The 23,769-nt window shown below is 37.4% G+C and overlaps 2 protein-coding genes across 8 annotated transcripts in view; one reads left to right on the forward strand and one right to left on the reverse strand.

The window, feature by feature from the left end:
* The window catches only part of Ptpmeg2 (Protein tyrosine phosphatase Meg2), a 42,672-nt gene extending 40,480 nt beyond the window's left edge, over window positions 1-2,192 (forward strand). For all 5 annotated transcript variants that reach the window (XM_070276382.1, XM_017243232.3, XM_017243233.3 and 2 more), the window contains one exon: window positions 34-2,192. In XM_070276382.1, the coding sequence (XP_070132483.1) occupies window positions 34-260 (227 nt within the window). In that variant the 3' untranslated portion in view covers window positions 261-2,192. The remainder of the gene's footprint in view (window positions 1-33) is intronic.
* Window positions 2,193-3,381: 1,189 nt separating this feature from the next.
* On the reverse strand, window positions 3,382-23,377 carry Hecw (Hecw ubiquitin protein ligase). Of its 3 annotated transcripts, XM_017243228.3 has the most exons (5): window positions 22,602-23,377; window positions 19,922-22,536; window positions 19,688-19,854; window positions 7,629-7,817; window positions 3,382-7,169 (listed from the first exon to the last, which is right to left on the reverse strand). In XM_017243228.3, exons 1-5 carry the CDS (start codon window positions 23,029-23,031, stop codon window positions 6,095-6,097), a joined length of 4,476 nt encoding a protein of 1,491 aa, XP_017098717.2. In that variant the 5' UTR covers window positions 23,032-23,377; the 3' UTR covers window positions 3,382-6,094. The 3 variants fall into 3 exon arrangements, with proteins under 3 accessions (XP_017098717.2, XP_017098719.1, XP_017098718.1); XM_017243230.3 differs by lacking the exons at window positions 19,688-19,854; window positions 19,922-22,536; window positions 22,602-23,377 and adding an exon at window positions 12,254-12,456; XM_017243229.3 differs by lacking the exons at window positions 19,688-19,854; window positions 19,922-22,536; window positions 22,602-23,377 and adding an exon at window positions 9,664-9,755.
* Between the last annotated feature and the right edge of the window lie 392 nt (window positions 23,378-23,769).

Consider the following 23,769-nt stretch of genomic DNA (forward strand, 5'->3'; position numbering starts at 1 on the left):
CCATAAACTAACTATCGAATGTACCTTCAACAGGGACATTCATCACCCTGGACATTTGCATATCGCGGCTGGAGGATGTGGGCACGGCGGATATACGGGGAACCGTGGAGAAGATTCGTTCGCAGCGCGCCTACTCAATCCAAATGCCCGATCAGTATGTGTTTTGCCACCTGGCGCTAATTGAGTACGCCTATTCGAGGGGTATGTTGCAGAGCGTGGACTTGGCCGGATTCGATGAGCGGGAACCCGATTCAGAGTAGATTCGAAACCCTTCAACCACACAGACACACACACACATGCAACCTAAAGATGCAAAACCCATTGTATACAGAATAATTTTACGTTTTTACATTTGCAAATTGAACTTTGTAACCTTTTTTGTACTAGATGTTCGTCCTGATATGATATATGATATATGATAATATATATATATATATATATATATATATAAATATATATGTATATGAGAGAAACAATAGGGAGCACAGATAGATTCCGCAAGATGATAAAGATGGAAGAACTAGAGAATATAAGTAACCAATTTACGTTAATCTATTATATATATATATATATTTTTTTTTTTAATATTATTACATACCCAGCTATAGATTGTATAGCAAAAACATCTATATATGTATTTATATATTAATATATATATAAATATTATTTAAATTAAATTTAAACTAAATAAAAAACCAATTAGCTAAAAAATAAAGAGAGAAGAAAAACGATAACCGGAGCAAAACAAAGCAAGTCAAAATCAAAGAAAATTATTGGCCCTCTTTTCCCCCTCCCATGAAAGGTTATATAGGCGAAAGTACAACGAACTTGGATGGATGGGATCGGCAGAAAATAATTTAATGAAAACCGTCCGGTGGAACGACGCGGGAAAGTTAAGTGAAAAGTCAACGGAAGGACGAGCCCCAAAATTTTTGTGCATTTCTCTACAGCTCAGCAATAACAAATACAAAATCAGCTGCAATTTTCCTAGAAAAATTCAACAGCAGCAGCCAACTAGTTACATAACTTATATTAGAATATGTCTTGAAAAATCAACCTAACAATATATATAATATAATATATATATATATATGAAGCAAAAGAAATTCAGATTTAAGCATTGTTCAATGTTGTTGCATACAAAAATAGACCAGAGGAGAAAACACATCGTTTTTTTTGTAGAATCATCCGCCACCCACAATCTCTTCCAGAAACTGCAGAAAAATAAATTCTTAATGCTGTTGAACTAATTTCTCAATTTCTCTGAATTAGTTTTCTTCATTTCAAGCATATTTTATATACATTAGAGTAAAAACAAAAATAAAAAGGGAAATTTGTAGTGAATTTAATAAATATGTTAATGGGAAATGCAATTTAATAACAGAGAACAGAATAGAAATCTAACAATGCCTTCTTTCCTACACACACACAAACTTTGCATATATTGCCAAGCCATTCTAAAGCGAAATAATCGTAATGGAAATTAAATAAATAATAAATAAAAAAAACAAAAATATATATAAAACTAAAATATTTTGTATTACCTTTTTTATTAAATAAGAAAACCCTATAAGATTAGTTGTTGTGTGTAGCAGGATAAAAAAAAAAACCAAAAGTCAAGTAAAATGGCAGCTTTTTCAAAAAAAAAAAACGAAAAAACCGAAAAACGAAATGATTAAATGTAATTGAAACTTGTATTTAAATGTCAGATGAAATGCATTTGCAAAAGTATTAAACAGGATTTACAATATATATATATATATTTAAAAATCAAATGAAATGAAAAAATCTGATTTTAATTTTTTTTTTTGTCTTATATATACTGTAAAGATATTTAAATATATATATAGTAATATAGAATTTTTGGTGCGAATTTAAAAAAAAAAGAGTTGGCCGCACATCTTCCATTAAAAACAACAACAACTATAACACCCACATACACACACATTTTCACACAAAAAAGTATATATCATTAGAATTGTAAATGCTGTGATCGTACCCGAAAGAAAGTTAAAAGGCGGAAACGGAAGCAGTAGCGGTAGCGGAAGTGAAAGCCTCAGAAAAATTAAAAGCCACAGATTCTTAAAAAACACACACACACACATGCATTAAAGCCACTCAGAGAAATCAGGCAGACCATAGGAGTTGCATTCTAAAAAAAAAATAATAAATAAATATATAGACTCTACTCGCCACAGAACAATTTTCAATTCTTTCAAAGGCCTTCAAGAAACCTAAAATAAAAACAATTGCACACATATTGCATTAAAAATAACCAACTCTCAAAAAAAAAAAAAATAAATAAAAAAAATTAATGGATGCTCTATTTTTGTATTGCTTGAGACTACAAAAAAAAAAAGATCATAAATCATAAAACATAATAAAATATGTAATATGAAGGTAAATATTTTTTGTAGTTCCTCCACAAACTGGAGGAGAATGAAAGAATTTATTTAAAAAAAAAAAACCAATTAGCAAAATTTCTTCAAGTGTAATGTAAAATTAGCTAGAGTTACATTGAAAAAAAAATAAAAGCGTTTTTTTGTTTTTTGCGTAAAGCGATTAAAATTAGTGTGTAAAATAAAGAATGTCCTTAGAAATATTGCATGTGTCACGGATGCTTTCAGAAAGCTTTGCTGCGCACAAAGTAAAAATACACCCACTAATATACCAACCAGATCGATCAAATAAAGCCCACCCTTAATCAAACAATTATCGATTATCGATTATATCGATTAGACCTATCATCCGAGTAGTCCTCTAAACATTATTACATAATGCCACTATCCCAACAGCCGCTACAATTTCTTACTTCAATTTGCTGCGAATTTTTTATAGAAAACACACAAAGCATGTTCATTCAACAGAAGTACCCACTGTACATAGAAGCGGAATGAGATCCAGTCCAAGATCCAAGCAACCTACACTATAGATCCAGATCCAGAGAAAATCTTAGCCTAGAGAAATGATCGCGTAATAATTAAGGCATTATTGTGTATGTTATCATTTCATGAAGAAAAAGAAAGAAAGAATCTATGTAAACGCAAATTGCATTTTGCAGAATAAAAAGAAAAATAAAAAAAAAATAAAATAAGAATAAAGAAAAATAAAAACTGAAAATTGTGGATAAAAATATACAGAAAACTTAAATGAAATGTGTGTGTATTTTATTTTAGAATTTATGGGTTTAGAATTTTTTAGAAGTGTGTTAATGAAAATGTTTAATATAGTTAATTTATTGGATAGTTTTTATACTTACAGCAAAAAAGTATGCCACACTTTTTTCTTTACGTTATAACGCAAGATCTTACGTTACTTTACGTTACGTTACTCTTTATAATTATTAGACATTTTCTTAATTTTTTTTTTTTGCTTTTGAAGTAAAAGGCTCACATTTATTTCTGTTTATAATTATAGTTAATTTGTTCATAAATACACGCACATTTATAATTAAAACAATCTTTCATTTATTTTTTAATAAGTAGTTCAAAAAGCGTTTCTCTGCCCATCTCTTTCTCTATCGGAGACTCTGTCGGCGTCCGTCTCTGTCTTTTAAATGTCTCTCTCTCTCTCTCTCTCTCGCTATCTCTCTATCTGTCTCTGTCTTTAACTCGTTCCATAATTTATTTAACTAATGCCAAAATATACATACATTTTAAATTGTAAACAAATCACCGCTTTCGTTACGTTTTAATATTTGGATTTAATTATTTTATCTACTGTTTTTTTTTTTTTTTTTTTTAATTTTAATTTTAATTGTTTGTATGTTTTTGCATTAAATATTAATAATAATAATTAATATTTATTTTTCAAAGTGTAGGCGTCGAGAGAACCAATAAAGCCAAAGCAACGCACTGGACCAATTTTGAAATCTTTTCTTTCTTTCTTTTTTTTGGCAAAACAGCAGCCAATTCGTGTATATATAATATACTATATATATATATTAATAGATCCGATTGGATATATTCCATCTCCGTATCTGGCTAACCGGAGACGACTTGGTCTAGAAAAACGGAGACTCCGTGTAGGATTTGAGTTGTAAATTCAAAAAACGATTTACTTTCAAGAGTGGATATATATATATATATATAACTATAATATATAATATAACTGGACATCCACAGGGGTACGCTTAAAGGGGGGGAATGCTCATTTATCTAGGGAGTGCTGTCTTATGGTTTTTTTTTGGGAATTCGAGTTTAAAGCTAAAGACAACATTACAAGCTATTTAAGTATTGGCGTAGAACGTCTTCTCTCCTCGATTCTCCTCAATCTCTCTCTCTCTCGTTGTCTCAAAAAGTATCTTGTAGTTTTAGTTTTTTTTTTTTTTTTTTTTTAATATTTAGGACTAATGACTGGCGGCACTGGCAAGCCGTTGTTGCTAATACGTGTATAAACCTTGAGGTAAAATATCCATATTCCAATTTATGGAAAATATTAAAAAAACAAAAAACGGGCAAAAGGCAAAGTGTCTACTAACTAGGGGGGGTAGCAAGTCTTTCTATGGCTAGGAATTTCTTTTTTCTTCTTCTTCTTCTTCGTTATATCATCTATAAAGGGGTGGATGGGGAGCCTACGTATTATAATAATATAAATAACTACAATACTAGCTGGCATTAAGCTTCGAAATCTCTGGATATTCAAAAGATTAAGAGTTTCGAGTTCTTCAAGAGCGGAGAAGCGAAAAAAGCGACCTAAAAATACCAAACCATGTTTGAGAACATGTTTAAACATGTTGAATATAGTTTCTAGGTTGGTATTTTTTTTTTGAGGGAATTTCAAAAACTAACGTACCTTAGCTAAGTGGAAAACAGAACGAATCTAGTCTTCTTTTCTTATAAAATAAAGTTTAAAGGGCTTGGATCTTAAAGTTTGAGCTTGAACTCTCAAGGGTTCTCTCAAAATTGTGAAATAAACAGTATATATTTAGTATATACTAAAAAAAAAAATTATGAAAAATATGATAAGCATTTTTAATAAATATTATTTTTGGAACTATTTTGAAAATTCAAATTGAGAATATTTTTCATTTTATAAATTGAAGAAAACATGTTTTAACATTTTGAAAAGCTGTTTTCTAGTTAGTATTTTTTCGAGGAAATTTCGAGAATTTAAGATTAAGATTACCTAAGCTAAGTGGAAAACAGAACGAATCTTGCTTTCGTTTCTTAAAAAATAAAGTTTAAAGGGCTTGGATCTTAAAGCTTGAGCTTGAAGTCTCAAGGATAATTGGAAAAGTAAACAGTATATTTTTAGTATATACTAAACACAACATTCTATAACTCAAAATTATATTAAAGATTTTTATAACTATTGAGAAATATTTCTAAATTATTTAAATCGTGAATACTTCTGTTTTGGAATTTTAAAAAAGTCAAGTTATTAAATACTATTTTTCAAAAATACTAGTGTACAAAAATAAAATACTGTCCTTTTTCTTAAGCCTTAGCTGGTTCTTTAGCCCTCTTTTTGTAGCTAGAAATTATATTTTTAAGTTTTGGCAATTTTTCGGCAAAAAAAAAAATACTTCACTCGAAATAATGGGAATTTCGAACCTCAAACTCTGAATATGAACAAAAGATATATTGTTTTTCAATCAAAATAACAATATACTTTTCTGTAAATAATCAGTTTTGGGCAATATCTTTTTGAAAATGGGTTAGTTTTAAAATTTAAATTTGGAAATTTGGTTAAAAAAAAAAAATAGAAACCTTTCACCAAATATATAAACTGGCAACTTACGTGGGTTACAGCTGCTACTATAATCCCAGCAAGTAATTCTATCGTTGATTTCTCTGCTACCTTTTTCATAGATTCTTCTGATTTCTGCTTTCTTCTGCTTCAGTTTCTTCTGCTACTGCTACTGATGATCTTGATCTCGACACTCTTAACTCTTATTCTTGAAAAACACCCAGAGATTGGGGTCTGCTCTCAGCCAGGGAGGGGCTATAAACTAAGCCTTAGACAATTAAGATAAAAAAAAAACATCTAAAATCGAAAGTAAAGCGCTTCAGGTGTATGTCATAGGTGTGTGTGTTTGGTGTTTGTTGTGTTTTTTGTTGTTGGGGTTTTTTTTTTTTGGTGCATCACATGACTACTCGATACCAAACGTATTCGTTTCCTCGACGGCCAGCAATAGCTTCTCGTAGAGCAGCTCCGGCGTGGGATACGGCGGCAGATCCAGACGATTGAAGCAGGTATGGGCACGGGGCAGGGCATTCGGCTTGCCCCACTTCTCGATACAGAAGCGCCGGGGTCCCGTCGAACCCCTCAGGGCGGAGAAGCCCTCGTAGGGGATGCTCGAGGTGCCGGTGACGAACTGCAGCAGCCGGAGGCGCTGTTCGTTGCTGAACCGTTCGATCACCTGCCAGAACCACACGATCACCTGATGGTTGTCATGGTAGCCGGAACGGTATTCGGTGTTCAGGCGCCAGTCATTGGTGTCGATCTCGGCAGTGCCGGCGATCACCAGCTCCAGTTCCCGGGCATCGAAGACGGAGACCAGCCGGGAGTCGACCACCTCGTAGAAGCCCCTGACCAGCGATTCGGTTTGTTCCTGAACACCGCGCTCCAAGCGCCACTTGATCATCCGTTCCAGGTACTCCTTCTTGTTCTTCTCGTTGACGATCATGTTCTTGCCGCCCGGCTTCAGTTCCCGCTCCACCACCCGGCCCAGCAGCTCCTCCGTAACGCAGAACGTGAGACCGAGATCGACGCCACTGCCGATATCGTTGTCGCGGATCCACTGCAGCGACTGGTGGAACTCGTTGTCCAGCGACTCCAGATCGCTCAGCGCCACCGGCAGCCGCAGCAGGGCCTTGTAGAAGGGCCGGGTGAAGAAGGCGTCCAGCAGGTACTGGTGGACCAGGGCCAGGCCCAGCACCCTGCCACTGAACCGGAACCAGTCATGACAGTTGTCCACGAAGGCCGACAGCGGCGACACCTGCACCGTGTACGTGTCGTTGGCGGAGTACTCGAACAGGCCGTAGTACGGATTGAAGAGCTCCCGCGAGAGCAGGAAGAAGAACTCGCGCGAGGGCCCGCCGTAGTCCAGGCCCTCCTCCGTGTCCCACAGCACCGCCAGGCGACCGCGTTGCAGGTCCTTCTTGTTGGCCGACATGATCCTCCGGAAGGCGTCCTCCAGCAAGTGGCTGCGTCGGATGTGGAGCCTGTGGGAAAAAAATTCGTTAAATCGGAACAATTTTAAGGAATTTCCTAATTTTAAAATTTTGGAAAAAAATCCAAAAAATTGGAGAGTCCGGGATTTTGATGCAGGATTACGGAGAATCGATCTACAAATCGATTAAGGTATCCCGCTTGGGAATCGGATCAAAATTGGCAGAGTTAAAGACATCACTAGCTCTCCCAGTATTTTAGTATTTTTCTCAAAGGTAACCTCCAAAAGGTAAACCATAAAAAATACCAAAAGTATTCCCTATCTAGATGAGTATCTGGCTATAGAATCGATATACGAATTACTCAAGGTAACTTCCTTGTAAACCGGACAATTATAAAGTAAAATTATTAACCCCTAAAGCTTCGAGCAACCTCCGAATAAAAATAAAAAATTTTTTATAAATTAAAAGAATTAAAAAAAAATAAAAATAAAATAAAAAAAAAACACTTACTTGAGTTTGTGTGGCCCCTGGCCGTATCCCTTGGACTCCAGTTTGCGGTAGAAGCTCCTTAGCTTGGCCTCAAAGTCACGCCGGAAGGGTGGCGGCGCCCTCTGCGGCATCCGGGAGCTGAGAACGGGCGAGCCCTGGGGACTGCGCTCCTCAATGGGAACATAGCTCATGATCTCCTGCTCGAACAGGCTGAAATGATGAGATAATAGAGAAGCGTGTGAGAATTAATACCAGAGACGAGGGGAGGGGGAGGGGAGAGGTTGGGGTTTAGCTAATAAATCTAAATGGGGAGGCTATCAAGTCCGGAGACTAAGCCGACAATTGATTAGCCCCCAAAGGACACACCGATCCGATAATGGATTAGATAAACGACGGGGTTCCGGACTTTGGAACCACAACTAACAGATTACTAGTCAAGTAATCCGATATCGATCCAGAAAAGATATATATATATATATATATGTATATGAAAAATAACTCTTTAAGAACTAAATTAATTTCCAATCTTGTTCTCCCGCGAAATTGCATCACAGAACCACCAGAGAACAAAGCTGCAGCTGCCAGTGACGTGTCCATATGGAGATCTTACTAGATATATACTATATATACTATAGTTATATAGATGTCATTCCTGGTAGATGAAATCAGGGGGTCAGGAGGCCAAATGACTTGTCATAGATATTAATGCAAGCCTTGGAGAATGAATTCCAGAGAGTGCTAGAATAAAAAATAAGGTCACTTAGAAGACTGGGCCTCTTTCTTCCGGCGGTTACAAGGCGGAAGAATTGGTTTTTATTTCGATTTTCGATTTCCAATCGATCTACCATTCGAACTGGCCTTCGATTTAATCTAGAGAATATTTCCCTTTTTTTAAACATTAACTAATTGGTGTTCTAAGTTTTTCTTAGTTAGTTACTCTAAAATAATTTAAATTGCTTTAATTTTTTTTTTTTTTATTTTTTTTTATTGGCTATTTGGCCTTCAACTTGAAATTGAAAATTGGCCAATTAATAACGCAAATTATGGCGGTCAACCGCATTTCAGAAAGGGGTGGGGAGGAGGAGGGGGGAGTGGCTCTAAATATTATATATATATATCTCATAATTTTTTTGTTGGAAATTTGGAAAGGAGGGGCCAGGCATACCACCAATAGTGACAACAGTTTTGGCTGCAATTATCGGTTCGCTTCGGAAGTGACTAATTCCCGAATTAGACCCCCCCTATACATATTATTATTTTTGGTAATTTGTGGGGCGATGGATGGAAATGAAAATGGAAACTGATCAATTAATTAAGCTTTTACAGTATACACGATCGTGTCAAATTATTTTCAATTTTTTTACAAAAACAGGAAACCGCAATTAATGGAATTTAAAACTGAAAAAGTGCGATTATTTGCGAAATACTAAGTGGCTTCTTGGTGTCATCATCAGCGCCAATAATTTATTATTATTTTTTTTTTTTCAACAAAGAACTCTATGGGCATGGACATGTTAGTCCATTTTATTGTATGGTATCGCGGTCTAGACTCTGGGATTCTATGGGTCAGTGACTTGGCATTGGTGCGGAAATGCTTGGAATATAGGATTGGATTCGAGCTGATAAAGAGGCCTCCACTTTCTTCAAAGGAGATTCAAGATAAATTAAAAGAAAATATATATAAATCGCTAATAGAGGGGGGTTTATTATTGTATTTTTTTAAAGAATAATTCCTTAATTTTATAAAATTATTCTTTGAAAAATATTTAAAATACTCGCCACGAGCCTAAATGATATCACAAAAATAAAAAAAAGGGAGGAGCACGCTTTTATGTTTATTCGTTAATAAAAAAAATTAAAATAAGAAAAACAGGAATTGAAATATTTTAGCAAATTTAATGATTTAATGATGAAGAGGAGGTGGAGGAACTGGAGGTGTAGGAGATGGAGGAGGAGATGGAGGTAGAGGAGTTGGAGGTGGAGGAGGTACTGCAGGTATAGGAGTTGGAGGAGCTGGAGGTGTAGGAGCTGGAGGTATAGCTTCAAACTCACGTACTTCTCCCACATGTGGAAGGTGTAGACGAACTTGGAGAAGAGACCCATTGCTTCCTGATCTCGGATTGGTTTTTAGGGTTTGGGGTTTTGGGGTTTTGGGTTGTAAAACCCAAATGGATTCTCAATTAGCAACGCACTAAATCGGTCAAAAAAAATACAAAAACAAAAAATAAAACCAAACAACTTTTTGGTAAAAAAAAAAAAATCAATTCCCAATCCAACAAAAGCAGGCAGGCGACTGATTTCGAGGTTCCCCAGTCGGAATCGGAGTTACCCCCCAATGCAGTGCAAGCATTACCTGCAGTGCGAGTGAAAGAGAGAGAGAGAGTGCTAGATGGGGGAGTGGGTGGGTGTCAAGCGAGATAGCATGATAAGAGCGATAAGAAAAGTTTCCGATAATGGAGCCTTAACCCATTTAGGGGTCTGTTTTTTTTTTATTTTTTGGGGGAGATTGGGATATCAAAAATGACAGGGTATTCAAAAAAAAATATATATGTTAGTATTATTATTATTATAATTTGATAAATAATTTTTATAAAGTTTTTTAATATTTTTAGGTTTTTTTTTTTATCAAAATTTAAGTTTTTAAAGGGACTTTTTACTAAAATTTTAATTATAAGACATGTTTTGAATAATTTTCATTCTATTCCTTTTAATTTTTTACCGTCTTTAGGAATATATTAACTAAAATGTATTTATTTAAAATATTTTTTATAGATTATTGTCCAATTAATATACTATTACTATAAAAAAATATAAAATCTCTCAGAGAATTTCAATAAAAAAAAAAACTAAATACATTCCTTAATTCTTCCCTTAAACCTCTTTTATTTTTTAACAAAAAATACCCCCTTATTCCAATCATCATTTCTAATCAATAAACTCAAAAAAAAGAACCCCCTCTCTAAGGCAACTGAAATCTAATCCAAAATCCTAACATTTAGTTACAAAATCGATCAACTTACAAATCGAGAGCCACTTGCCCCAAAAACCATAGCCATAAAATCAAAAAAAAAAAAAAATATTAGAAAAACAAAAGAAGGCACTTGAGAAAGGATCCTTATTGAAAAATATTGAAAAAGAAAAAAAATTCCTAATTGGAAACTTGATATAAAACTAGAAAGAAATCTATAAAAAATACAACTTCCCACACAATCTTAAAAAAAGTGAAGAATTTTCCGCAAACTGTTTACTTGGCATTCCTTTTGGATTTTACACTGCATTCCGGATGGATCTCCTCCTCCGGATGGCTGGCTAGGAATCGTGGGAATGCAAGGGGATGCCGCGAATGCAACTTGATCTCCATCGTCCGCTGTTTAGGATGCACCAGCACGTAGTAGTGAGTGGATGCAGTACCCGCGGGTTAGAATGGAAGCTTCTCTTCCTCCTCCTCCTCCTACTCCTCCTCCTACTGGAAGCTCATCCCTCCCCCAAAGTGGTAAACAAAAAATCGGATGCAGTTTGTGGATAGGACAGGATGTGATCTCGTTTTCGCAACTCTAGCACTTCTTTCGATGGGAATTTTTATATATATTTTTTTTTTAAGGGAAGTGAATGGGAAGAGACGAGAGACTTGCTGGCGCAGATACATTGTTTATGATTTACGAGGAAATTGATTAGAATTTGAAAATAAATGGAGATTTTTAAGGGAGCTATGAGCTATATGAGCTGCGATATCTATAGAGACTATAGGATCTTTTATAAAAAATAAATAATATAGATTTTATAACTACTGGAAGTCTTTAGAATTAAGTTATATAGTTGGAAGTATTTAATATGGTATTAGTTTCTTTTAAAACTTTTATTTAATAGGGATAAGGGGTAGTATAAGGTATAGGTATAGCTATATTATGGGAGGTAAAAGGGGTATTATAGAACCCCATTTTAAAGGATCATTTATTTTATCTAAATATATACTTTAATATATAAAGTATGTATTATAGACCGTTTTTTATGAAAAATACTACGGATTCTAATTCTTAGTCTAACTATTTTTCCATCTATTTTAATTCAAATAACTTAAAAACAAATCTTTAATTTAATTCTTTGAAATTATTTGATAAATATTAAGAACTTTGCAACAAATTGAGGCGCTTTTATAGTTTCCTTTAGCTACCAGTAACACACATTTTAAAACAATTTTTAGATACTTCCCAATAGGAAATATATTTTTTAAATGGCAACTAATTTTTTCAGAATGATTTAGTAAGTTTATTTATAGTTTATTATTTTTAAACAATTAATTAAAATTCTTTCAATAAATAAAAGTTTGTTTATTTTTCTCCAAAAGGCCTTAGTTAATAGGCTCAAGTGGGTCCTTGGTTTGTGGGGGTATAACTATCACTTCCTGATAAGACTAACCCCACAAAGACTAACCAAAAAAAAAACCAAAAAGTAAAAAAGTCCCTGGTAAAAAATATGAATCAAATGTAAATTACATCGTAAATAAAACAAACAGCCAACAAGTCGATGACTAAACAAGGTCTTGGTCTTGAAAAGCTTACAATTTTGAGGGGATTCTCCTAACTAATTAGGGGAATTCTTCACAAAATATGTCAAGATTTAGAGAAGAATCGAAGAAGAGTACTTACACGGCCCACACAATGTAGGCGGCCTTCGAAAGAAAGCCCATTTCTTCGTAGAGCGCCCAAGGATTTAAGAACCAAATAGTTGATCATCACTAAGATCCACAAAGATCTTTACAGTTTCTTTTAATATTTAAATCTTTTTATATTAAAAATTATTATTATTATTATTATTTAACGGTTAAAGTTGTAATCAAATAACGGTGCACGCGCTTCGAGTGTCGAAATGCTTCTGCTTCTTTGAATAGAAGCGCTCTGGCTTTGCTCGAAAAAATAACAAAAAAAAGCACAAAAAACGAAACGAAGTAGAAGCGAACGGAACGGAACGGAACCGGCGGCAGAGTTTGCAGATAAAAATATATATATATTATATATATAAGAATAATAATAAAAAGTATAATAAAGGACTTTAATTCTGTTAAGTTCGGTTGCTAGAGCTAAAACTACTCGATTGCCCGACCGCCGATTGCAGAATGCTGGCACTCGTCTAGCCGCCACTCCGATAAATATGAAATCAATTTGGGCGGCAAAGAAAATTTATTTAATTATTCGTTCGGTTTGTGTTCGTTCTGTTTTGGTTTTTCGGTCTTTTTCGGTTTTTAGTCTTTGGCTTTATGTTTTTATTTTTATTATTTATTGTTTAAACTCATTCACTGTTAATTTCTATTTCACTTTTTTGTGCAAGACGATGATTATTGGCAGTGGCAGTGCAACTGACTCCTCCGCCGCACCCTGGGTCACAGTAGCGACTTGGTTAATCATTAGAGGGGTCAGTTTACAGTGGTTTCAAGTAACAAAAAATGTTTGAAAAAAATTTGAAGATTTTTTTTTTTGGTTTCTTACTAATATTAGTATTAGTTGACTTCAATTTTTGGTATTTTTTAATAAATCAAAATTTTAAAATTTTCAAAATTTTTGATTTTTTTTTAAATTAAAAAAAAATAAGAAAAATAAAGTAATAAAAAATAAATAGGAGAAAAAATTGGAAAAGACTAAAAACAATGGGAAATGAAATAAAACATGTTTAAAACAAAATTAAGGAAACCTTTTTTAAAAAAAATAAAGTTTTAAACAAAAAAAAAAATTAAGTTTATGTTTCAGCGTTCTTCTTATTCTTTTTAAAAACTATTTTTTTTAACATATAAGGTTTTGGAAAAATAAAGTAAGGCTGTTATTTTAAATAATTAAGCTTTAAAAAAAATTATTTTAAAGTCAAAAAGTTAAAAAAAATTTTTTAAAATGTTTTAAAATATAACTTTTTCATAATTATTGTTTTTATAAAAGTTTTAATATTTTATAATGTCTAAAATAATACAAATATTTTAAGAAACTATAAAATGTCCTTTTTTATAATTGTAAGACCAATACAGAGCTATAGAGTTACATTAAAAACGGACCATTTTTTTTAAATAACTCTGGAAAATATTTTATTTTGTTTAAACAAATTTTTAAACCCTTTTTTTTTTTAAATTTATTTTTAATAAATCATTTATAGATGATTTATGGCACTGTGCAGCGTCAGCTGTTGATGGCATGGCTTTGGATACGGATTCGGGTTGAGAATCGTTATGGGAATCGTTTTGAGAATCGTATTCGGATTCCGATTCGGGTCTGAGTTCGGGATAGCTCCCCTCCCGCTCCCCACCCCCCCTTCCTCCTGGAGGCGTTGAGTCACCCCACGAGGAAGAGTGCACTTCGCTGGGTGACTGAGTGTGTGGCTTTGTTCGCTCATCACTATAATTGTTAGCTCATCACCCAAAGCACTAGGTCGGTTTGGTCTACCACCCCCAACCCCTAAGTGCTGGCCAGTGCCACGCCCCTAACGCCTATATGACCACGACCACGCCCATGCATTTAGCACGCCCCAAAACGGAAGCCAAGCCACAAAAGGCATAAAAAAAAGAAAAAAAAACAAACGCCGGTCACTGTCTCTCCTCATGACTCTACAATTCTTTCAGTTTCAGTTTCATTTTCATTTTCAGAGTTTTGAGTTTTCAACTTTCAGAGCTCCAATGTCCCAATTGAACTGCACGCATGCGCAGCCAGTAGCCGCCCCAAAACAAAAAAAAAAAAACAAAAAACCAAAAACCCAATGAACTGAAACCAAACACAGAAAACAAAAAACGAACCAAAAAAAAACATAAAAAACATTCCCTTCGACGGTTCAAATTTAAACAGCAAACAGCAGTTGGCCCCAAACTTCAACGCAACTTCCCGCAAATTTCAACTGAAGAGTCTAAAGCGACTTTTGAATACTCTTCTTTATAAGGAAGGTATTTTTTTGCTTTATGTTTAAGTCTAAAGTATATACCAGATAGTATATAAAGTAATAAACTGTGTATAGTATATGAAGTATGTAGTATATGTTTCTATAATTATTTTAAATAGTTAAAAGTTAGATCTATAAAAGTATGTATTTAAAAGATATACTTTTATGCTCAAAATTCTCCTTATAATTTTTTTTTTTTTTTAGAAATTTTTGAACCTAAAACCTGTATTTTTGAAACTACTCATTATTGAACTATTTTGAGATATTCTTTACTTTTAATTTTACTTTTAACTTCTTTACTTTTAATAAAAAATTATCAAATTGTTTAACTTCTTTTAATTTTTATTTAAAGGTTATAGTTTTAAGTTCAAAATTCTCTTTGAATTTATTCTTTTTCATTTTTTTAACCGAAATTCTGTATTTTTGAAACTAATATTTATTGAACTATTTGAAAGACCTATTTTTTAGGTAACCTAATTTATTAAAGTATTTAATTGCAATAATATTTATAAGAACTTTATAATATGAATTTGATATTAAAAGTATATAGTACTTTACAAGGTACTCTATAAGACGCTAAGTTTAGATCCATATTTAATAAAAATCCCTTTTGTTTTTCTTCATATTTTGTCTATAATTTTAAAATAGTTGAACTCCTTAATAATTTAATTATTTCAAAGCTTAAATTTTGTATTTTTGATATCAAATTTTTTTCTAAATAAAATAAAATCCCCTATAAAGCTAACTCCCAAGTACCATAATACCTTGGATACTACTATTAATACCCATCCCTCCACAGACCTTATACCATAACAACTATACCCCAAAAAAGAGTAAAGTCCCAAGTACTTTAATACCTTCTAAAGTACTTTAATAGTACCTATAGTACCTTCTATATTTTTAATACCTATTCTCTACAAACCTTATACCATAACAACTATACCCTCCCAAGAAACTCCCAAGTAAACTAAAAACTTGTCAACGCTTCAGCGACGCAGCGACAAAGTTCAATGATAATTCCGGCGGGGGTGCCGATGATAATGATAATGATAATGATGATACTATCCCCCCTAACTCTATACAGATGACGACACTGCCACACCCCCAAAAATAAGAGGAGCCCAACTTGAAGTTTTTTTCTATTTTTTGCCATAAATTAGACTTCGTTTTGGAATTGGGTTAAATCGAGAGCCTCGCTCGAGCTTGGGGATTAGTGGAGAAGAGAAGAGAACCCTCGGAATACTTTCAATATTCTCGTATTTATGTGGCAGATGTTTCAGCTTTTTAGGGCGTGGCACTCCCCATCAAAAAAAACAAAAAAGCTATAAATAGTCTCTATTTTTATTCCCCCCAAGACCTCTATTTTTAATATTTTTAATATTTAACCCATTGGCGAAATTAACTGGAATTTTAATACGAGTAAACGTGTGTGTTTACTTTAGTTGGGCTTTTAATTGCTCGCTGAGGTGGCCTGTGAGTAATGACCACTGAGTGGTGTGACCTAAGCCTCTGCCATCCTCCAAACCGATCCAGAGTTGTGCAATAAACCCCCCCTCCTCCCCAGTTATCGCCAACTTCTGTCACTCAGAATGTCAGTTCCTCAGAGTTCTCGGGTGGTGATCAGTTATTCGATATTTTGTAAATCACTTTTGGAAATGACTATCACACGAAACGGTTATATAGAAAATGGGGCTTTTTAAAAGCCATTAGGCTTGGGCATTGGGGAGGTATTCTAATAAGGGCAAGAAAAGTGGTCTTAAAAGGGCAGAAAAATAAAATGTAACACATTTTTGATAAACTTGAAATAGAGATAATTTCAAGCAAAAACTAAGAGGCAAAACAAAATTTTTTTAAAATAAATAAAAATTTATACTAAAAAAAAAAAAAAAAAAAAAAAAAATTAAAAAAAATTAAAAAAAAAAAAAAAAATAAAAAAAAAATTTAAAAATATAAAAAAAAATTTTAAATAAAAAAAACTTAAAAATAAAATCATTTCTAAGCCATTTAGGCCATCAAAATATGACAAAATTTAAAGAAAAAAAATGGAAAAATTGATTTTTTTTTTCAATTTAAAAAAAAATGACTTAACAAAAAACCTTTTATAAAAAAAAGTTTGAATTATTATTAAGAAAAAAAAATTATTGAAATCTAAAAAAAAAAATACCAGAATGAGCTCAATATGTCTAAAAAAGACTACTTCAGGATATCCTAGTATTCTTTTTAAAATATACCATAAAATAAACTAACATATTTTCTATATCTTTCAAATATTAATATATTTATCTTAAAAATATGAATATATATCTTTAAAATATTAATATATTTATCTTTAAAATATTTATAAAAAAAAAAACCCCTATAATTCATATCCTATCATCCTACATATTGAGATCAGGGCAATCTAATTAAATAAAATCCCTAATTCTATATTTAAAAAAAAGAAAAAAATATCCCATCATATCCTATCCTATAATGTTATCAAGGCCATCAAATTAAATTAAGTTCCCAATCTAATAGATACTTCCCATAAAAATTAAAAAACTAAACTTTCATTTTCAATAGCAGACTCGGAAAAAAAAAAGCAAAAAATAATTCATGGACTTCCCTTTAAAATCAATTGTTGAGAGTAACTTGAACGGGAAATGAGAAAACGTTTATAATTGAAATATCCGAGATCATAATGGATATATAGTATATAGCACTATATAGTATAAGAAGCAAGCCAATATCAAGAGGCAATAGACTTACTTCCTCTCCGGTTAATGACCAAAAAACAAACTCCCACGGCTCATTTTGTTTGGAATGGGCAATGAAGCGCGACATTTTTGATAATTTTGTTTAATTGAAATGCAATTAAATGGCTTAATCGGTATTGAAATTGGTTTATTGGTGTATTGGTATTGGCCATTTATGACAAGCCATGATAGAGATCGAGATTATGTCAAGATTTACAGGGGATTAAGAGATTATCCAGTTTTGAGGTTTCGAATGCATGTGGCTGCAGTTCCTCAATATTTGTGGCCAATTAGGCAATAATCCCCCACTACCAACTACCAACTACCAACTATATATATAGCCTTGTTTTGGTTGGAAAATTAGCCATCGAACGACCTTCGTTGCGATTTTCAAAAGCAATTAAGACACATTAACGTGTTGGAGGGGAGCACTCAAGCAGGACCGCTGCCAAAATCGATCGAAGCCAACACCAACCTCCAACTCCATGACGCACCAATGCTGCTATTGGCAACCCAGGTGGACTCTGATTCGGATTCGGATTTGGATTCGGTTAGGGGCCTGGGAAACCTTCGTCAAGTGCAGGTGGAAATGACGGCCAGTTCGTTTGGTGGTCAACAGTCACTAACTATAGAGTGTGGATTGTTATTGTGGCATTTGTTTATGATTTAATAGACGGACAAGCCAACGGACAGACGGACAGACGGACAGACGGACAGGCGGACAGACGGACACTCGGACATGTCTATCAATTATTGTCTGTAAGATCTGCTTTTTTGAAAATTGTTATACATTGTACTTTGGCTTTTCTAGACTGGGTTTTAGTATCTGGGCTTTGAAGAAGAAGAGAGACAACCTGAACGGACAGACGGACAAGCGGACAAGCTCTAACGGACATGGATAGTAATACTACTGAAATACTAATACTTCTACTAACTATAGTCTGAAAGATCATTTAATAGGATTAGCTTTAGTATATTAATGTTTAAAAGTTCTATAACATTACAGACAAATAAACGGACACACGGACAGTGAGACAGACAAACGGACATAGTTACGTACTATAGTCTATAAGATCTTCTTCTTTTGAAATTATTTATTCTGAAAATTGGTATTTGATCATAACGTTGGCCTTGGTAGACTTTAATGTCTTTGTAGGTTTACAACATAACGGACAAAAGTAACGGACAGACAGACAAGCGGACAGTCTGAAGGACAAACGGACATGGTTATGAATTATAGTCTGTATGAACTATAGATCTTGTTTTTTTTTTAATTATTGATTCTTAAAATTGATTTTATTATAGGATTATCTTTAGTATATTGAATTATATAGGTATAAGAACAAGATAATAAGAATTACTTGAACGGACAGACGGACAAGCGGACAGAGCTAAAATTTATAGTCTTTAAGATCTTCTCTTTTTCGTAGAATTCATTAAATTTACGAATCATAGAATTAGCTTTAGTAGACTTTAGTATCGAGGTGCAGACAAGCGGACTATAGAGACTATAGCCTATAATATTATAGACTATTAAATGTGGTTTTTTAAATGGTAAAATATTTAATATTAAAAGTATCACACAATATAAGGCGTATATTAAAAAAAAAAAAAAAATATTCAAGTTTTAAATCAGCTATATATAAAATATTGAAGATATTATTTTTTAGACATAAGTATTATAGAATATGTAAAATAAAATATATAAAATAAAATAGATAATTAACGGACAAGCGGACAAAGGCTGTAATAAGCCTGCTAAAAGTTATAGCCTGTAAGATATTCTTTTCTATCCAAGTCCAAAAATATTACATATTAAAGCTATAACCAAATATTAAAGCTTTAAATATTTAAATCTACTTTATCTTATAGATATAGATAGATAGGTATATATAGATACCCCTATAGAGATAGGACTATAGATTTATATAGATAGGTAGGTATGAATAGAATGGAATATAAATATATATAAATATAGAAAAGATATATAGAATAGAAATATGAATAGAAATAAAATATAAAATCAATGGACAAGAAAGAGGGCATTTATGATATGTCATAAAAGGTCTAATTTTTATGAAAATTTTTAAAAATATTTTAAGAATCTCTGACTTTTTTTTTACAAAATTATAGTTTAAATAAATAGTTATAGTTTAAATATATAGTTTATAGTTTATCTACCATTTTTGTCTACTTTACTTTACTTTTTTTAACTTTAAGACAGACCTTTATAAATCATGTTTTAGTTTTAAAAGAAAAATACAAGTTTTAAAAACATTCACTCATTGATTTAAACTTTAAACTCCCTAAATAAAATCTTGAATTTGTAATGACACCTCCCCCCTAACACACCCACTACCCACAACCCTCTACCATGTCAGCAACCCAATGACTTAGTCATAGTGACATTATAGGAAACCAGGTCAGTGCACTCACCTCAGCAAAATGGTCAATTGTAGGTCATGGCCCAGTCGCTCGAGGGCCGGGACTCCCTCCACTCGCAATATATTGATTTTCTCACGCAGGGACCGGGAGACGGTGTGCTGGCCCTGCCTCTCCCGCAGGATCTCCAGGATGTTCGGCTGGCGCAGAAAGGCTATCACCTGAAAGTGAGATCCAAAGGTGAGATATTAAATCGGAATAAAGTCAAGTCTATATCCTAAAGATTACCTTTTCGTTGTATGCAATGGGGACGTCTTCGTATCCTCCGGCGGCGGCGGCTCCTGCTCCGGCTGCCACGCCCACGCCTACAGCTCCGCCCGCTGCCCCGCCCAGACTGAGGCAGGCGATGGCCGCCGCCGTGGTGCAATTGTGGCCATGGCCGTGACTCCGCGAGGTGCCGGATGACGACAGGGGTCTGGGCGGCGGCAGGGGCGGTACTCCGGAGACGGAGGACGCTGGACTGGCGCTGATGTGACCACTGGTGGCCGACAGGCAGTTGCCGTCCACCAGGTCGGGATGGCAATAGCCAGTCGGCTGCTGGGGATGCTGCTGGCGGTGGCGCACCACCCGTGGACACTCCACCGGCAGGCGGGGATCCATGAAGGAGGTGCGTCGGTGCTGGTGGTCGATGAAGAACTGCTTGCCGGACTGGTCCAGCTTGGTCTCCCAGCACGAGGGCAGTTCGCGGTTCAGCTGGGCGAAGGTGTTGACGAGGGCCACCAGGTCCTTGTTGTACTGATACCGCTGGAAGCACTGCGGGTCGCGCCGGATCCGCATCACCATGTGCTTGAGGGCGGCGTTCCGGTTGTAGATCGCCAGGGCGGCCTCGTTGGTGTGCAGCAGCGAGTAGAAGTCCGGCCGGCAGAGCATCAGGATGGCGGGATGCAGGCCGGAGGCGGCCGACGAGGTAGCCGTCGGCGGCGGCGATGCCGTGGGAGCGGCCGGATTCGTTGTACCGCCGCCGGATGTCGGCAGGTTGTAGAGCTGGGCTGCCCGGCTCTCGTTGGTGATGGTCCGGCGGATGCTCTGGTAGCGTCTGTCCAGCTGCTGGCGATGGTGCTGCTCCCGTCCCGCTGGCCCGGCACTGGGCGCCGCTCCCGGTCGCTGCCAGGAGGTAGTCCGCGTCGTGTGATCGATGTAGAAGATCCGACCGTGGCTGTCCATCCGGGCCTCCCACGCCGGCGGCAACGGTGGCTCTCCGGTTGCCGTGGCGCCACTGCCCACCACTCCACCACCCGATCCGGCTCCCGTTCCGGGCTCCATGAGAGCCGCTCCTGCAGCGGCCGCTGCTGCTGCTGCCGCTGCCGCCGCCGCTGCGGCACTGCGTTCGGGTATGGAGGGCAGTCGGGTGCTGCTGATGTGCACCACCTCGTCGCCGTTGGCCGCGTCCTGGCCCGACGGCGCCGGTGCAGCACCGTCGTCCTGCAGGTAAATGTAATCCAATTGACTAGAGGCGGTGGCGGACGGTGTGGCGTCCGCTAGGTGCGGCACTCCGCCGCCGCTGGCGAGGCTCGAGTTGGCAGTGACGGCTTGGAGGCGAGCATGCCGCCGGGCATGGTGAGTGGGTGTTGGCGGGCAGACCAGAGAGGAGCCGCTGGCCACAACTCCCGCTCCGGCTCCAGCTCCGCCGCCCACACGCTTCAGGAGCCTCTGCTGCGGCCGCTGGCCGTGGAATGTGGGTGTTCCCGGTGGCACTGGGTCCTGCAGGACGCCACCCACTCCCCTGCCGCGGGTGGGGGAGTGCTGCTCCGGGCTGAGACTCAAATCCAAGGGCGAGGCGCTGCGCGTTGAGCACCCAGATGGGGGACTCCGTGGCCGCTTGGGCGAGAGCAGGAGTCGGGGCGAGGCTTGCTCCTCCGAAGAACTGGCCTTGCCGTTGGACAGGGCGCGGGTGAGTGGACGGTGCTGGCGGAGATACGGGAACTGGAGGTTGTTCGGCGAGGACGAGGATGCCGAGGAAGAGGCCACGCCGCCGGACGAGCTCGGGAAGGTCGGGAACTCGTAGCTCTGATGCGCTGGCACCTTCTGGGTGCTGATGGTGTTGATGTAGCTATCCGGCCCGATCTTCTTCTTCAGTAGAGGCTTGAAGCGCACTGGCGGCGTGGCCAGGGGCGAGTTGTTGTTGGAGCTGCCACTGCCTGGAGCTGGCAGATCCTCCGCCAGTCTTTCGTCCGTGTCGAGGATGTCGAACTGAAAGACATCGCCCTGCAGCTTGAGATCACGCCCCACAGCTCTCGGCGGCCAGGAGCGTTCCAGGGGTCGATGTTGTGGCGGCGATGGTTGCCTCAAGTGATGATGTTGGATCTGCTGGTGGTGGTGTGCTTGGAGCTGTTGCTGGTGTTGCTGCTTCTGCTGCTGTTGGCGGCGCTGCACGTGGGCCGAGGCCTGTAGCGCGGCTGCCGCCCCCAGAAGGCTCTCCACGGCGGCCGCCTCTTCATCCTCCTCCTCGTCTTCCTCGTCCACCTCCTCGTTGACCTCGGCCATGCTCAACGTGTCCACCATCTCGGCCGGCACAGTCTCGAAGCACTCGCGTGCCACCCACAGGTTGAACCCCTCGCCGTTCGTATTGGACAAGCTCGAGCTGGGTGCTGCCGTGGCTCCCGCTTTGGTCTTCTTCTTGGCTCCGCTGAGGGGAGTGGAGTTGCCGCTTTGGGGCGACAGGGTCCAGGACTTGCGTCGGGCACCGCCACCCACACTGCTGCCGCCGTCGCTGCCGATGCTGCCGTTGTAGGAGTTGGTGGGCGATAGCGTGCTGGTATTGGCTGGAGTTTCGCAGGATTTGGTGGATAGCAGGGTCTGGTGACGGGGTTCGTGTGGTTCTACGGGCTTATCTTCTTTCGAGGCTAGTGAGAATTTCAAAATTTTTAATATTTATGGTGGGTATGGGCATAGATATGGGGATACTTACTGTGATTGGTGGATGATGGCTTGGCCAACCCGCAGGCTCCTTGAAGCTGCAGCTCCTCCTGGAGGTTCTGCTCCCGCGCCGGCTCATCCCTAACCAGACCACCTTTGGGTGAATCCTCTGGCACTTCACTCACATTCACCTGAACATCCAAGGTAAGAGCACTTTGAAAGGCCTGCTCCAGTTCGTCGCTTTCGTTGCCATTTCTCGCCTCATAAAAGGCCTCCTTCGCATCATCGTCCTCCTCCTCCTCCTCTTCTTCTTCGTCTTCTTCCTCTTCCTCCTCCTCATCATCATCATCTTCGTCGTCCTCCTCTTCTGCTTCTTCTGCTTGGGATCGCAGTGCCAGAGGCTCGACGGGACTTCTGTCGGCCAGGCATGACGTCGAGGCTGCCAAAGGCGCGAGAGCCACTGGTGTTGCTGGGGGCTCCATCTGTCGGACCTTTTTTTTTCAGATAGTCCCGTTAGGTTGGCTATCCGAAAATCAAGACGCTTCTTGCTTTGCCTTTGCCTTCCCTCCTTCCTTCCTTCAGCCCCTTCCCCCTTGCCAACGTACCGTTACAGCAACTGCTCTACTTTTGCGTTGTTAGCGCTGCGCATTTCGCTGCCGCCGCCAGCTCGGCTCCGGACGCACTCGCTCACTGGCCCGGATGCATCTCCAATTTGCGCGCTCACTCACTTCACTTATTAATCTTCCAATTCTTGCCAAATTCCACTTTAATTAACAAATTTCGCGAATAAAAACGAAGCGCTTGTGGTTTGCTCATTACTGTGTGACCAGACAGTGTGAACGGGACTTTCCAGAGAAACGTGCTTTTTGGTATTTTCGGGAAAATAGTGTTGCCATTTAGTGTAGCCAACATTTTAGTGTTGCCATAAGAGTGGAACGCTGGAATGAGAAAGAGAAGGGGGAAAGAGAGCAAGTTCAAATTTCAAAGGAAATTAATTAATTAATTATTTTAAAAATATAATAAAAATGTAAACGTATAGACATGTATTTAAATTTTGTAATACGTTAATTTTAAAAGGTCTTACCTTTATATTTCAGTAGTTGCCTCTTTCCAGTTATTATTGGAAATTGATTAATGGCGCTCTTTGCCTCTTCTTTCTTAAGCTTCCTCTTTAAATTTCTTAGAATATTAAACATTAATTAAGAATAACTATTAATACC

This window comes from Drosophila bipectinata, chromosome XR (genome assembly GCF_030179905.1).
Source record: "Drosophila bipectinata strain 14024-0381.07 chromosome XR, DbipHiC1v2, whole genome shotgun sequence".
NCBI classification, from domain to species: domain Eukaryota; kingdom Metazoa; phylum Arthropoda; class Insecta; order Diptera; family Drosophilidae; genus Drosophila; species Drosophila bipectinata.